Source organism: Papaver somniferum, chromosome 10, assembly GCF_003573695.1.
Source record: "Papaver somniferum cultivar HN1 chromosome 10, ASM357369v1, whole genome shotgun sequence".
NCBI lineage: Eukaryota > Viridiplantae > Streptophyta > Magnoliopsida > Ranunculales > Papaveraceae > Papaver > Papaver somniferum.
Window position 1 is genome coordinate 152,261,200 of NC_039367.1, and position 16,914 is coordinate 152,278,113.

Genomic DNA, 16,914 nt, shown 5'->3' on the forward strand with positions numbered 1-16,914 from the left:
ATATGAAGATGAATATGAATCAGTTCGTAATGAATGATGAATTGGTGAAGAGGTTGAACCTTACAGAAATAATGGTGGCCATGTTGGGTTGTGTTGGTGCTTGTAGTTCTGAAGTGTCAAGATTAGGTAAAAGTGATAAACTGTAGATGAATTTGGTGGTCGAAAGGCAATAGTTGCTGAGATTAATGTTGTAAAGATGTTTGTAGAATAGAGGTTCCAGTGCAGGCTTGCAACTGCTCTTATAGGTAAGATAAATCTTGTAATTGCTTTTGTGTATAAGTTTGTTTGATAAATCTTGCAATTGCTTTTACAGAATAACTAGGATTGTCATGCATTAGAGTTTTGGCCTGTGAAATGGCCTAGCTTGATCCTTAGTCATCCCAGTCAGCTGACTTAGTGTATCTGACTGAGTCGAGTGAATATTGACCTGAGTTGACTCAGTTGACCGACTTAGACTTGACCTTTTGACCAGGATTTGACCTGACCATGGGCGTGGATCGTCAGTTGACCTGTGGACTGTTAGCGGCCGTTAGTTGATTCTAATGGACCAGGCCTTAGATTAATGGGTGAGAGTAGAGGACTTGGACTTAAGACTAGTTTAATTAATTAGATGTTTTGGACCATTTATGGTCTGAAATAGCCTTTGACTTCTTCTACAAGGTTGTAGATATTCCTAAGACTTGGCTATTGGACTATAGAACCAACCTAATTAAATTAGTAAACTTTAGATATGTTAAAGATAGATGATTAAAAGGTGTAGAACCATAAATTGGCTTAGAAAGACTTGTATGATTCTTGTGTGAGCCATCTTGGTTAGATTCTTAGAGTGCCTGTGTGATTAACATTTAGTCTTTTAACAACAATCAAATCAAAGGATGAACCAGCGGATCGTGGATCTCGAGGTAGGCGTGGCTTGTCATCAAAAGAGGTGGGAATACTTTTAACTCTTTTGAAACCATTGTTGTTTCTTTTACAAAAGTTTATGTTTAACAAACTCATGCATTGTATAGTTTGTATTATGATTGTTCTGTTGATTCTTTAAATCTTTCCATGAATTGGAAAGGACCTGTAATGTTTTGTAGTCAATATGAATTGTTATGGGAAATGAGAATTTTCACGTGTGGTATATAGGATACACTCCTTCATTTATATCTACATGAATTCAGCTTTTATGCTTATTAGGTGTGGAACAACCCAACATCAATATAACTATGTAGGTGTGGAAAAACCCGGCATCACTAATATATATTGTTCGAAGAAGGATTTGTCCATATACATTGTTTGTGCATTTCCAGTGACTTAGTCACTTTGATGTTTGGGAAAACATGAATTGTTTTTCAAATCTTGCTCATGATTTCTTTAAAGTTAAATGTTATTCCTGCGGGGCACCACTAGTGGAAGAAAGGTCGTTTTAAGATAGTAGGAAAGTGTTGTATTAGTGCTATATACAACACTATATAGATGCCGCTGAAAGTGCCGTAGATTCAGTGTCTTTTTCTGGAACGACACTATCAAGTTGACTCAAAATTGCGATACTTCATGGTTGTCGCTAGGCACGACACCTGGATGACGTCGTAGATGTAGTTTTATAATATAAAAAATAACTCTGAGATTCAGCTGATTCAGCTAAATCCCATATCAGATTTGGTTGTCTGTAGTACTGGGATAAAATAAATCTGAACTAACCTCAATTTACCCAGAAATAAAACTTGGATTTATAAATTCAAATGGTTGAATAAAACCCATTGTATTTGTTACACAATTCATAACTGAACTCTGTTTACACTTAGATTCGGAATCACAAAAGAAAACAAACAATAAGGCATGAACTATGTTTTGTGAACCAGCAAAACGAGATCCTACCGGATGATGAACTGAGCCAACACTTCAAGAACAACAAACCTACAACAAGCAAAAGCTACCAAAATCACTGAAGTATAAAACACAACCGTGAAAAAATCACTGAAAAGTGAATATATACTATGATGAAATTTGAATAATAGCACAACAAGTAAATTCATGACAACAAACAGCTCTATCTCCTTATCGTTCTAAGAATCCAAGCTATTCTCGGAAATTAAATTCATGACAACATAAGCCAAAGTATTGAAATGCTTAAGTAATCATCGTGAATACACAAACCGCACAAAAAGTAGAACATATAGCTTAAACCTTAGAAGATTTCGCAAACACCCCGGTGTGCAGAAACTACTAGCCTTACACACCCACTTTGAGTTTATTACAGTTTACTATGCTATTTTATTTGCATCCATATGACAGAAAGAAACTGCAAAAGGATACCAATACTCACAACTATTAACAAGTTCCCAATGCTTGAGAACATCACCACAAATCCATGGACAAATAATCTAGTGTACATTCATGGATACCATCCATCTACATAGGAAACACAATGAGAAGTTAGAGGCTCACTGAATTTGATACCACTTATAATTAGGCAACACATAATGGAAGTAAATAGTGATATGAAATTTAACTTCCAACTAGTCATGACAAGGGGGCCTGTTATCATGCAATGAAGTATTACCAAGAAAGGAAAACACATGATCAGTCTCTATAAAGCATCCTTTCTTATGCTTAAGCAAGGTTAAAATTTCAGTAACCGTTGAAAGTTGAAACTGTGTAACATAGAGAGCATATACATCCTGAGAAGAAAATAATATGAACAAGTAAGCGAAACTAAACGAATCCATAGAGAGACTACAACCTAGGAACTAAGGCCCCTGTAACAGAAGCCTACACACCAAAAGTAGTTATTGGTATCAGTGAATCTATCCAACAATGATACTTACACTAAAATATGATACTTACACTAAAATATGTATGCAATGCGTAATTTAAGGAGGGACTTTTTATATGTATTAGTCACTGTTAATATAGTTGAAAGACTATTTAAATTTAGCATGACATATAAGCCAACATGTTCGTTTAATAAATACAGAATTTAGTATGACCTGTAAGCGAACATTTTTGCAAGCATCTTGATCTGTACCTTTGGTCGCTGCTAGTCATATTAGTAATTAGTAATACATGTAGACATGAATGTTGGTGACAGTGTAGGAAAATATTCAACAATTACTAATTAAAATACGTAGACATGAGGGTTTAAGGGATTTAAAGTTCAAGAGCCGAAAAATCAAGTAAAAAGAGTAGTCCACAGTGGCGTATCACATATGATGTTTTGACAAACCAATCTTATGGTGCAGTACCCTAATGGAGCATGAAAGAACCTAAGAATTGTTGAATAGGTTACTAAATGTAGGACCTGTCATATTACGCATTCAAGAATGTTATTATACCTGCCAGATTATGAACATGACTCAAACGACAACGCAGACAAGAGTTGTTGCATATTGGACTCATCATCTTGCCGCTAACAGCAACAAGAAAACTTTGAGCAAACGACAACTCTGCAGTCACACGAACAGAGAATCAATCAAAAATTAACACCACAAAGTTTCAGATGTTATACAAGTTTTTATGAACCAAAATAAGATGGTTAGATCAAGATTTATCTGTAGATCGACTCACCTAATTCAGTGAGAAAGACAATCATTTCGATTAACTTTATCTCTAACTTTATAACCAAATAAACTGCATCCATACCGACAAGAAATGTACCAACATACATCTGATCATAAAAACAAAAATCTTCCAGTAATTATTAAGTGAGACACTTCATGCACACAATGAAGACATACACATGTTTTCCAACTCCAATTCCTCCTCTCAACGAAGACTTACTTAGAATCCTACACGTCAAACAAGAATATAAATAATAATTGAACAAAAAAATCCGAATTAGAATGAAAATCACCAAATCTACCAAATCAGAATAAGAATCATCAAATTAAAACATAAAAATAAAAAATAAAATCAACAGATTAAACATGAAAATCCCTAAAGTCGATAATCATACCAAAACCCCAACATTATTTATGTCATAAGAAACATATACCAACAAATCTAAACAAAATGGAAATGAAAATGAAAAGAATAAGTTAGGGATAAAGAGATTTACCTTGTGAACCATCATTGATGATCAATCGGTCTTCTAATAGCTCCTACAACAAAAATCAAGATTTATCAAACCCTAACAACAATGAAAGAGAAATAGTTTAAGAGAGTTATTTTTTTCCATCTCCTCGAAAATATCTACCGACGAAATGTTACAATTCACACGTCGTTATAGAAGTCAAACAAAGTCAGACAAAAACGATTTTTTTGACTTAGTCAAGTACACGTTGAACGTGTCGTTCTATAAGTCAATCAAAGTCATGCTACAACAATGCTTTGACTTTGGTCAGAGACACGTTCAATATGTAGTCCTTTCCCAATATTTTTTCTTGTGTCGTTTCATTATGTCCCAAATAGCCCTTTTCCACTAGTGCACCCCTTTTAGGGATGATGTATTTGTAAACCAAATGATTATTGTATATGTATCATTCGAGAGAAGTTGTTGTATATATATTTCTGAGCGGGGCTAGTTTTGGGTTAAGTTTTGTAGCAGATTTATTAATTGATTGTTTAAGTAAATGATTTAGATTTTTAGTGCCTCTTATTTAGTTAATCTCTTGGATTATTCAGCTCTAGCTTTGGGGTGCTACAGTTTCGGTTGTGATTTCTACTATCAAAGGAGGAAACTTGCATTGCGCTTCAGCAATAGTAAATCACTCTTGGGGGCGTCTTGATTATAATTTCTACAAACAACAAATGAAATCGTTTATTTGGTTCGCCAACAATATATATCACTCTTGAGGGTGAATTTTATCATTCGATATCAATAAAAAAGGGAAAATGAACTTCTTAACCCCACAACAAGTTGGAGGTTAAGAGAGGGTGATGTTTGTACCATGAATAAAATTGCCACATATTGGGCAATTTTATTGTTTTGGGCCACTATTCAGCTGCCACCAGCGTACCCACTAAAATGTCTACCAGCAAGTCCAGTGCCCTGTGAAGTCAATGTCAGGTCAATGGTCAAGGTCAACACACCCGGTCAATGGTCAAGGTCAACTTTCGAAGCCGAGTTGCCAGTCGCGCTTCTAATCAGTTTCTAGTTAAGTACTATGTCGCACTGCTAGACAACATCCATCCATACTGCCATCCCATTAGGCCAGCCAGTCCAATCTGCCAGCAGAGCGAATTAGTACAGGGAGGCATGCAGGGAAGTTTCATGCAGGGCAGTTTCATGCAGAATTGATTCCAGAAGGCATGCAAGGAAGTTTCATGCAGAATTGATTCCAAGAGGCATGCAAGGTAGTTTCATGCAGAATTGATTCCATGAGGCATGCAGGGCAGTTTCATGCAGAATTGATACCAGAGGCATACATGGAGATTAATGCCATTTAAATTTATCTCGAAATTAGGTGTTCAATTGTATAAATAGGGACGCCCTGATTGAAAAAAAAAGGTGGGGGGGAGCTAAGAAAGAATAAATCCACTGTAATTCTAATATCAATAAAACATCACTCCCCAAGGGGATTCATCCATGGACGTAGGCAAACCATGCCGAACCACATTAAATTCGTGTCTCTCATCTTTATGCTATTTCATGTTTTTAACCTGTTTTTCTCATCAACACCAGTTTAATCGTTTTTTGTGTCTAGAAATATTTCTGGGTACAAACAGGTTGAATCATCCTCCCTCTTACAATCTTTTCCCTTTCTATAAGCGCTAGTTCCTGTTAATAAAGTCTTTGTTTTCAAAAAAATAAGATTTGGGAAGAGATGGAAGAATTGGGTTGAAGAGACTTCTTAGAACATTATTTTCTCTTGAACTGACTCCTGTCAAGATTCTCATTTATGGGAATTTCATGTAACAGTGAGTTGGTACATTATGAGAATCTTGAAAATTCTCTAAGTTTAATAATTAAAAACCAACCGAAAAACTACAAACAAACATCTCAAAGACTCAAACAATGAACAAACTCTAGAACCAACAAAAAAAATCCAAAGAAAGTAAACATCCACTATCGATTACAGTTCAAAAATAAAATAACTTTCCAATTGTTGATGAATGAATCAAGATTACAACCTTTCAACTTGTCATCGGTGCGAGCCCCTAGTAAACTTGCATTTTAACCTGATTGATGACTTCACCTACATTAGCAGAATCGTTTACAAAGATTATAACATATTCTTGGTCTTCTATTATCGTCCAACAAATGACAGCTGGGATAAGAGGCCATAACTTTTAACTAATAGGGTGAATTGCTTCACATCTCCATCCATTGATTATCAAGTCTACCCAAATCCGGTAAAACCCAAAGAGCGACATCCCTTATACCGTAGTTCCAAATCAAATCTAAAGAAAAGAGTGGAGAACATTTTTTATTTTTGTTGATACAAAAAGAAATTTACTATGCATCACAAGAGATCAGTTACAGTAGGGAGTTCACTGTAAACTAGAGCTTGAACAGCATGATTGAAATCTCCATGATACTTCTTATATATACCCAATGATTGCAACTACTTAAAAAATTTAATATCAAGGATATACCCTGATTTCTCCAATGAACATAATAAGACCTACAACCGTTAGTGTAAAGTATAACTAACACCTTGGGCTATCATTCTCGGCCTCGGGTATGCAAATCAAATTAAGGAAAATGTTACCATTGTAAGTTGACTTTGACTTCGACATTCACCTTGACTTTGTCCGTTGTGATTAGAGGTGTAAATCGGGTTGTGCCAGCACGAACATCCCAGCACAACACGCTAAAATCTGAGCTCAGTCCAGCCCAGCACGGCCCAGCACGTTAGTTTCGTGGGCTATGCTGGGTTAGCCTAAGCGGCACAGCACACACTGCACGCGGCATGAATAAGCACGTGGCCCAGCCCAACACAACACGTTAAGAAAGCACGTCACAGCATGCACAGGTACACCATATAACATGGCATAATACATCACATTTAGTGTATATTTCACAAAAGAGTCACTATTCTAGCTAATTTTTGACATATTATGCTGACTTATTTTTATAACAACACATATCATACCTTGTATTTGGAAAATATATTTCAATATCCTTGTTATAATGTCGTTACCTATATTTGACTAGAACATTAATTTACATGACAATGATCCAATTTTATATTTGATGGTCTATTTCTTTTTATTGAATAAACTTGTTAATTTTACTTGAAATAATTTCAAATAATATGTTGTCTACTTAAATTCTCGTGTTAGTGTCCGACTTAATGTATAACACGTGTACCAGCACGGCACGACACAACACGTTTATTCGTGTGTTATGCTCGGATTGTGATGTGCCTAGCTTTTGACTAGCACAGCACGGCACAACACATTTAAATCGTTGTCACGGCACAACACGACATGGCACGTAAAGCACGCGACTTCATGTGTGTTGTGTGTGGGGCCGACACGTTTTACACCTCTAGTTGTGATATATGCAAATTGAAAAGTTGTGAGCAGCAGCAAAACAGATTAAAAGAAATCCCCGTGAAAATAAGCTCAAAACAAAATTACCCAGATGAAACACGGCATATACATATGGAATGAAATGTTTTACTTGAACAAGCTAATTTTCACAGGGATCCACTTTAATAAAAACAAAAATAATCCATTACTTCTCGCCCCAAATTTCTAGTCTCTTAGATAAGGAACAAGTTGTTGTCCCTCTATCAGACTAAATGGAGATTGTTTGATTCAAGTTGTGAAAATCTGATAAAAAACTGAAAGAATATTGGATGATTTTCTAACGCAAGGCGCATGCAAGGATACTAATCAACGGATATTCTAAAACAAACACACTCAAATTGTGTATTGTCTTCGACTATACACGCTAGATGTGTAAAAGTCGACTCAAGAAAAGAAAAATAAATAAAAATGCTCAAGTATCCCTTTTTTTTTTGTGGTCAGATCTCCAAAATCAACCTTTGAATGATCACTTTTTGTGTAAGGAATTCGTGTTATCCAACAATTTATTTCTCATTTTTGACACTGACTCAATCAGCGGGCCCTTACGCCCTTGGAGTGCTCAATCAGAGGCGCTTAAATAAAAAACCGTTGTGTCATTGTGTTTGGCTGGTTGTGGTAGTTCCCTGACCTTCGTCATCGCGTTACGCTTGTTGCCACTTCAACAAAACTAGAGTTATTACGATGAAAGCTTTCCCACAAATCTTTGATTTTTTCTAACAAGTGGAGTATCCCACTTGAACAGGACCAACCAGAAGGGCTAAAGCTGTTGGAATTCCTGTTATGAGGAAAAGAACCCAAAGCTATCCAAATTGAGACTAGTTGAGAAAAACATGGGGCTGGGTCTGCACAGCTCTGTTGGTTCCCAAACCATGCTTGTTCTATTCTTGTAATTTTGTCACTCTCCCGTACAGTTAAGATTGCTCTTGAAATATCAGGGACCAAAGGTGATCCTCTTGGAAATACCTGTGGAATATGTAAAGAGAGAAAGACATATAAGTACCTGACAAAAATAGAGAAGCCCATTGAAAAAAAAGGAAGCAGGTATTATAGAGAGAGGTATGAGCTGCTCAAGAGTCCTCCAGTGCAGTCCTAGGATGCTAGCAAGGGGATCAGATTAAAAAAACACTATGAAGGGGCAAAGTCATAAGAGTTTATGTGAAAATAGACATAAATATGCTTTAGAGCTTAGTTGGAAAGTGGTGCAACAGGCTTTGCTCTTTCCCCAATAGTTTTTGGGGTATTCTAGTGGTGATCTCTGTGGGGTCGAAACAACATAACAACCCGTAGGGTTGCATGTCTAATGATTTTACGTACAAAGAGTCAATCGGAGTTTCATCCTGTGCAATAAAACAGAAACAAACTTATGATGAGGGATTGGGGTGGCGAGTGCGAGGGACTTACAAAACCAAATCCTTCTGTCTTGTAAGTTGGTCCAACCAAGGCAAATTGATGACAATATTTTGCAAGGAATAGTCTGTTATAAGGTGCTTCACCAAAACCAGCAACAATACGATCCTCCTTATTTCTCAATTCTGTGAAAGCTTCCTTTAAATCTTCAGTAGAGATGTAGGGTTTCAGATTAGCCTCCTCAAATCCCATGCCCCGCAACATCGTGTATATAAATGTTCCATCTAGGTAACCGACATTTTGGTGATTTTTTATTAGTTCATGTACGTCTGTGACAGTAGGTTCAAGCCGGTGAACTGTTAACATTGATGTCAAACTTGCTGTGTAACTTGAACTTAGTATGAGGAAAACAAATACCCATATGACCACAACAACTTTAGCCATACCGTTGTGCACCCTTTGCTCTGAAACATAAGTAGCTGTCTTTAGCCTTGAATTCATTAGCAAATATGAAAGAAACCAAATGAAAATATAAAAAATATCGAGAGAAAAAAAAAGAGAGAAAGAGAAAATAAAAGTATGAGTTTAGAAACATAAGAGAAAAATAACCAAATTAACATTTAAAATTTACAATTGATAGAAAAAGTCGAAGAGATATTACGATCAGCAAAAGCAGGTGTGGTAAAAAAGAACCAGAACATCGTTTCTAGTTGATGCAGAATTCTCCCCTGAAAAGCTGGATTTTGGTCATGTTCCAGCATCCAAGTCACGAACCCGGTAAAGATAAAAAATAAAACACTCACTCCCCAGAGTTGTGCATTCAAAGGCTTAAATAATATCCATGGATTATTGCTCGTGCCCTCCTTCAGCGGAACAATCATCGAAAACCCAGATGGGGTATAAGGTAATGTAAATTCGACGTAGGCCGATCTATTTGCACTAATTGTTATATATCCAACTATAGCGTCGTAATTCTGTTACACAAATCCAAGAGCACAAAAGGGATTAGCTAGTATATTAGCAAATTATATCTGACCTGACAACGACTGTGCAGCGTGGGCTATTTGGTATTGTGAAGAAGAAAATTTAAAAAAGAACAGTAATGATACAAACCTGTGCATAAACTTGATATACTAGGTCATCGTAAGTTCCGGCAGTGGTACCATCAGCTTTTTCGAAGGGAACAAATTCATATGGAACCGGATAGGGCAGCATCTCTAATGCAGCTTTGAACACATCTATGCAGTATCCAGTTACATAAGTGGAATTGTTGAAACTACTATTCCTTGTAACTCTTACAAATTCAGTAAAACCCTCTTTTACTGGAACACCAATCCTTAATTTTTTTCCCACTTCTGGAAACACCCAACCTTTTGGAACAACAGTAGATTCTCCAGGCCATATAATAGCGCGCAAATTATCTTTAGGCGCCGGGAAATCTTTAGCTCTAGTAGTAATCAAACTGCCTGAGTCACGTAAAATACCATTCGATGTTGTCCAAATGCCAATTTCTCTACCCCCGTTTCCAATCACATTAAGTATTTGGAAGGCGTTCGATTGCAATTCCCGGTTGATGAGATTGAAATCCCCACTTAGGCCATTAAAGTTTGTCTCGCGAAGTAACTGCAAAAGCATAGGACCTATCTGGGGAACACTTGATGTTGTCAGCGCAGCGGGAAATACTGTTTGTGGTTCCAACAGGCTTGATGAATTTGTTATCTCAAGTCTCTCCAACACATTTGCTAGTGCCCGAATTGTATCATAAGCTCTTAAACCAAAAATGTTCAGTTCGACGTTCTCCATATGTGGATTATATTGTGCGAACTTCTTTTTCCATCGAGCTTGAAATTCGCCAAACTCTATTGACCTAGGAATATATGGCCTTACGCCCAAGACTCCCTGCATAGAATCAATAACAGAAGAATTGAAAGAGCCCAAGATATTACTTAACCCATCTGTAATGATCCATGCATACCCTTCACTCATCATCCCAATCATTTTCGCCTTTTGAAAAACACGTATTCCAAGGGATGGTGTCATGTGCACAACAAATACTCTAGTCTTCATTGCCATCAATTTGTATAGTGCTTTTAGAATTTCACCATCAGTAGTTGCGGGGGAAATTACGCTCCTGTAAGGAACTTTGGTATCGATGGCTTGGAATGCATCGGTTAAGTATGGTATGACTCCTCTTCCATACTCCGTGTCTTCGTATATGGGTACAACATCTCTCCATCCAAATGTTTTCACTAAATCATAAATCACATTTACTTGAGCCAAGTCGCTTTGTGTTGTTCGAAAGAAATAAGGGTTTCGAGAGGTAGAAACCGTAGGACTTGTGGCGGTAAAGGAAATGACAGGAACCCGAGCTTTGTTTCCGAGATCAGCCATGATAATAGCTTGTAATGATGTTAATGGTCCTATGATTGCTTGAACTCCAACATTTTTTATCAGATCATTAGCTGTTACATGTAGAAGAAAAAGAATATCAATCTAAAGAAAACAATTCCCAAGAGAATTATGCGTAGACGGCTTTTAGTTATCGATCTTATAAAATTGGATTCACACTTTCATTTGGTCAAGAAAATCCATGATAAAACTGTGAGAAAAGGTCAGTGACTTTGTAAGTCTTAATAGGTGCCTGTTCTGGTTCGTATGCAACCGCTAGGTGACATTTCTAGATAGTTTAGCACCCAACTAGACTAAAAAATCTATGGAATCATTTTATTATACTTAAATTACAGAGAAAGTAAGCTAATATATCTAGAACTTCCATAGAGAAACATGGGAAGATCGCAAAGATGATGCATGGTGAGAAGAGGGAAGCTGTACATACCTTGAGAAGCTGCATGAGAAATATCCCTACGGGAATCTCTAGTGTGGAGAACCAGCTTTCTCTTATGAGTATCATTTGTAGAAGAATAAAAGTCAGAGAGAGCCATAGACATGGATGTCAACCCAATCTTTGATACTAAGCTATCAAAATCGAGAACAACCCCTACTTTGAACTCATTATTATCATCAACAGTATCTGTTGTATTTTGTCCCATCGCTAGTACCATTTCATGACGATGTGTTAACATAATACTGAAGAAAATAAAGAAAAACAAAACATGCATTAAAACTCTATTTTGCTTAAGATCACAAATTGGTTTTGTCTTCATCATCTTAACAGTGATGGGAATTCTTTACTATCAACTTATCCATTTACAGATAGAAGCATTATCTTTATAGGCTGTTGTCCCCAATGGAAGTAGTCAGTATATAGATATATTATGCACAAGACTTGCCAGGAGATCGTACTGAATCAACCTTATTTCTTACCTCCCGAAATATTGCAGTTTAGATTTCAAATGTCCCTAAATGGATAAAAATCGACTCTTATCAACCAAGAATAATACTGGGAGTAACAATTTAAAAAGTCTTAGAGAATGTACAATAGGGCGTTCTTAGAATTACATCTCATATTAGACCAGTGTTGAAAGTCAGTTGTATATTTTCATGGTTGGACTACAAAGTGCAAAATCTAATTTGAATACTTCAAAGGGGTGGGGTGATTAGTAAACGTTTGGAGCATAATTGGCTTAGAATTGTAGTATCTTAACATTACTTGAACTTCCAACAGCATTGTTTTTGTTTCCCGACGGCATAAACATAATAATATTACTAATTCATTACTAATCCTATGGGGTAGTGCGTTCCATATTTGAGGCACCCACGATACAAGTTAATTGTTCAATGACAATATGTCAATGACTCCAAACTCATTCCAAAGGCCACATTACCATTTTGCTTATAGTTTTTTAAGGTTCTTAAGACATTGTAAGGGCCGTTAATTCGCATAGTACGAATTCATATGATTCTTCTAGGAAATTATATTTGCTTACCAGCATTAGACCCCGCACATATATGATATCGTATATATGTAAGTGCATGCAGGAAGTGCTGCTATGCTGATGTAGGAGTAAAATATCGCACACGTTAGTAATCAAGCGAAGTAAAGAGTACAACCTAAGTGAAGAGCATCGCACACGACAATATGACACGCCAGATGATGTCAGCAAAGTCACGAGTAAAGTGTGGAGAACTGTGCGAAGAGGTATGCTATGCGAAGATGAGCAATTGTATATGAGCGAATATGTTGCATAGTGATCCCGAAAATAGTGGGTATCTTAGCTGTCATCCACTATGTAAAATTCTATATAAAGAAGAGAGGTCATTACTTGTAAAAGGTTCTAAGATAAGTCTTGGTCAAGAAATAGAGGGAGAAAGGGAAGTGAATCTAGGTTTCAAGTAAAATTGTTGTAATACTTGAATCTATATTGTAAACATTCTCAATATTCAATTAATAAAATAAGAATTCATAATGATCACTTAGAAATTGGATTAGTTTTAGTGGAGTGTAGTTGTAAGAAATCTTACAACTACATTTTTGGCGCTAGAAACAGCTCTGGATGATAACTTCTGTTAATAGATCTGAAACTTTTAGGGAAATTTAGGAACAATCATAAGTAATCCATGAAGACAACACGAATCATACCGATTCAAGGAACAGGCGGGGTATACAGTGTAATAGTATAACTAGAGTATCAATTTCTGAGGCAGATTTTCAAGCAACAGTAACAGGGAGAATTCATAAAATAAATTATGAATGCAAGAAGATAGAGACGGTAGACAAAGAATTTCCATTACAAGAGTGGGAAAAATTAAAGATTTACTTTGCGGCGGATAAAATTCTAGAAGAAAATTTACAGCAAACAGATTCCATTGGTCATAACGGTCACAGCTGAGCGAGAAAAAATTATTGCAAAACAAAGGGGATTTGAAGGATGGGCGATCGATAGAACATTGATAGATACAGGAAGTGCAATTGATGTATTATTTTATCGCACATTCAAAGAAATGGGATTTGAAGATGCAGAAATGATACCTACATCCTAAAATGTTCATGGATTCAATAGAACAATTACAAAGCCGAAAGGAGAAATCGTTATCCGAATATTACTGGGAGAGTTTCAAACAAAGATAACACCGTGTGTGATTGACATTGAGTCACCATACAACATGTTGTTGGGACGACCATGGGTACATGGACTCAAGGCTGTAGCGTCAACATTACATCAGTGTACTAGATTCCCAATTCCAAGTGGTATAGGTTAAATCAGAGGAGATGTTAAGATTGCGAATACTTGTAATCGAATAGATGTGCGAAATTATGAAGGACGAGAAAAGAAGCGAAAAGATCAATAGATAAAAGCAAAAGAACAAAGGAAAGAATAAGAATTTCGAACATACATGATCAGAGCGAAGGAGGGAAAAGGAATACCAGTCGAAGAACCAGCGAAGGAAGGTGGACAAATTAAAGAAATCAAGAAACCAACACCTATGGGGGAACCAAAAATGAATTTTACTGCAGCATAACCAACAAAAGAATTAAACGTAGGAACTGAAGAAGAACCAAGAATATTAAGAATTGGAACTAAAATGGATAAGGAAGAAGAGGAAAAAACGATAAGCATTCTGCGAGAATATAATGATATTTTTCCATGGAGTATGGAAGAAATGCCAGGAATAGATCCGTCTGTCGCATGTCATAAATTAGACATTAAGAAGAATGTAAAGTCGTTCAAGTAAAGGATAAGGAAGATTGCAACTGATTATCATCCTAAAATAGAAGCAGAATTGCAGAAGATGTTAGACGCAGGAATTATAAAAGAGGCAAATATCCAGAGTGGATAGCAAATATGATGGTGGTACCCAAAAAGAACAACGGAATTAGAATTTGCATAGATTTTACAGATCTAAAAAAATCATTCCCTAAAGACAGCTTCCCTTTACCCGACATACCTCAAATGGTGGAATCCGCATCAGGAAATGATAGAGTCACAATGCTAGATGGGTATAAAGGATATAATGAAATTCCTTTGGCAGAAGAGGATCAAGAACACACTGCTTTCTTCGCACCAAGAGGTTTATATTGTTACACGAAAATGCCATTTGGATTGAAGAATGCAGGTGCGACTTATCAAAGAATGGTGCAGAAAGTATTCGAAAAATGGATACATAAAACATTAGAAGTCTATGTGGATGATATGCTAATTAAAAACAAAGAGGCGAAATATCATGTTGATGATTTACGAGAAATATTTGACCAAATGCAAAAATTTAATATTAAAGTAAATCCAGAAAAATGTGTAATTGATGTATCATCAGGAAAATTCTTAGGCTATATTATATCCAAGGAGGGAATACAAATTGATCCGGAGAAGGTACAAGCGGTTAGAGATATGCCACCACCTGCGACGGTCAAAGATGTTCAAAAGTTAAATGGATTGATAGCATCATTGGGAAGATTTATTGCAAGATCTTTGGACAAGTTTCAACACTTTTTCAATATACTAAAAAAGGGGACAAAATTTGAATGGACAATGGAGTGCGACAAAGCGTTGCAGAGCATAAAAGATTATTTGGTAAACTTATCCATTATGCAAAAGGCGAAGCATGGAGAAGAATTGTTATTGTACCTAGCATCAACATCTCATGCAGTAAGTGTAGTATTGTTACATTCAGATGAAGTTGTAGAAAAACCATTATATTACATAAGCAAAACATATAACTCCGCAGAGAAAAACTATTCAAAAATTGAAAAGTTGATTCTCGGACTGGTATATGCATCATTCAAACTTCGCATTTATCTTCAAGCTCACAAAATTAAAGTATTAACAAGTGTCCCAATTGAAAACGCAATGAAGAATTCGAAGAGGTCAGTAAGAATAGAGAGGTGGAATGAACAATTAGGAAACTATGAGATTGGTTATGAAATTTTATCTTCACCTAAGTCTCAAGTTATCGCAGAATTTCTTGCAGAATTTCTAATAGAAGAAGATGAATATGTAAAAGAAATGATGGAGGTGGATGAAGAACATGGAAATCCTAATGATTTATTAACTGAGTGAGATCCAAACAGATGGGAGATATTGGTGGATGGATCTTCTAATGGAGAAGGAAATGGAATTGGTATTGTATTCATTTCAGCAACAGGAGCGAGAATGTCTTACTCATTCAGATTGGACTTCGCATCCACAAATAATGAAACTGAATATGAAGCAGTCGTTCACGCATTAAGATTAGCAATTGAAATGAAAGTTGAGGATGCGCGAATAACTAGTGATTCCCAATTAGTAATTCGTCAGTTAAAAGGCACATATAGTACCAATAAACCATCTTTAAAAAAATACAGGAAGTTGGTCATGGATTTAGCAATGCAAATTCCAAAACTAAGCTGGAGACATATAGGGAAAAAAGATAATAGACTTGCAGATACATTGGCGTTCATACCATCAATGTTAGTAGATCCGGTTGCAAGGGGTATAAAAATACAAACACTATTATTACCATCAGTAGAAAAGGGTGAAGAAGTGCAAACATATGTGATGCTCATAGACGATATACAAGAAGAAACTGTGAGCGAAGAGAAGGATTGGAGAACTGAGATACAATTTTATCTAGAAAATGGAGAAGTGCCGAAGAAAAGGTTAGAAGAACACAAATCAAATAGTCGTGCGACAAATTATGAATTAAGGGATGGTGTTCTTTATAGAAGATCATTTCTTGGACCTTCACTAATATGTCTTACGCGAAAGGAGGGAATCGAGATTCTAAAAGCATTACACTATGGAGATACTGGAAACCATAGTGGAGGCAGATCACTCGGATATAGGGAAACAATAAAGGGCTATTACTGGCCATATATTCATGAAGATGCAAAACAAGTTTCGAGGAGATGCGAAGAATGTCAACGTCATGGCAAGAAGATACATGCACCCGGGGCTATGCTTAATACATCAATAAATGTATGGCCCTTCGAAAAATGGGGAATAGATATTGTTGGACCATTTATACCAGGAACGGGGCAAAAAAGATTTCTAATTGTCGCAACAGATTATTTCACTAAATGGGCAAAAGTAAAAGCAGTTCAACATATTCGCGATAAAGACATCTTCACATTCATTTTTGAAAATATCATATGCATATTTGGCATTCCTGCACAATTGGTGTCCGATAATGGGAAGAAGTTTGAAGGCGAGAATATAACAATGCTGC

General features: G+C 36.3%; 2 protein-coding genes across 5 annotated transcripts; both read right to left on the reverse strand.

Moving 5' to 3' along the window:
- Window positions 1–1,701: 1,701 nt before the first annotated feature.
- On the reverse strand, window positions 1,702–4,163 carry LOC113317528. 4 transcript variants are annotated; one of them, XM_026565662.1, is made up of 5 exons: window positions 4,043–4,163; window positions 3,723–3,773; window positions 3,553–3,615; window positions 3,321–3,431; window positions 1,702–1,902 (listed from the first exon to the last, which is right to left on the reverse strand). In XM_026565662.1, exons 2-5 carry the CDS (start codon window positions 3,724–3,726, stop codon window positions 1,799–1,801), a joined length of 282 nt encoding a protein of 93 aa, XP_026421447.1. In that variant the 5' UTR covers window positions 3,727–3,773; window positions 4,043–4,163; the 3' UTR covers window positions 1,702–1,798. The 4 variants fall into 4 exon arrangements, with proteins under 4 accessions (XP_026421447.1, XP_026421448.1, XP_026421446.1 ...); XM_026565663.1 differs by lacking the exon at window positions 3,723–3,773 and adding an exon at window positions 2,312–2,397 and having other exon boundaries at window positions 3,553–3,652; window positions 4,043–4,159; XM_026565661.1 differs by having other exon boundaries at window positions 3,553–3,773.
- Window positions 4,164–8,097: 3,934 nt separating this feature from the next.
- LOC113316552 (glutamate receptor 2.7-like) lies at window positions 8,098–11,861 on the reverse strand. Its single transcript, XM_026564711.1, has 5 exons — window positions 11,648–11,861; window positions 9,925–11,273; window positions 9,586–9,785; window positions 8,866–9,301; window positions 8,098–8,427 (listed from the first exon to the last, which is right to left on the reverse strand). Exons 1-5 carry the CDS (start codon window positions 11,859–11,861, stop codon window positions 8,098–8,100), a joined length of 2,529 nt encoding a protein of 842 aa, XP_026420496.1.
- Window positions 11,862–16,914: the final 5,053 nt, after the last annotated feature.

What these genes read in the sequence shown, in the direction of transcription:
- LOC113317528 (XM_026565660.1), bottom strand. An exon ending in TGTCTTTCTCACTGAATTAG is followed by an intron (nt 3,432 to 3,552) that starts GTGAGTCGATCT and finishes GTGTGACTGCAG; the next exon opens with AGTTGTCGTTTGCTCAAAGT. An exon ending in TCATGTTCATAATCTGGCAG is followed by an intron (nt 1,903 to 3,320) that starts GTATAATAACAT and finishes TGCTTGTTGTAG; the next exon opens with GTTTGTTGTTCTTGAAGTGT.
- LOC113316552 (XM_026564711.1), bottom strand. Translation starts at nt 11,861, where the DNA reads ATGGGACAAAATACAACAGATACTGTTGATGATAATAATGAGTTCAAA. An exon ending in TTCTCATGCAGCTTCTCAAG is followed by an intron (nt 11,274 to 11,647) that starts GTATGTACAGCT and finishes TACATGTAACAG; the next exon opens with CTAATGATCTGATAAAAAAT. An exon ending in TATATCAAGTTTATGCACAG is followed by an intron (nt 9,786 to 9,924) that starts GTTTGTATCATT and finishes TTTGTGTAACAG; the next exon opens with AATTACGACGCTATAGTTGG.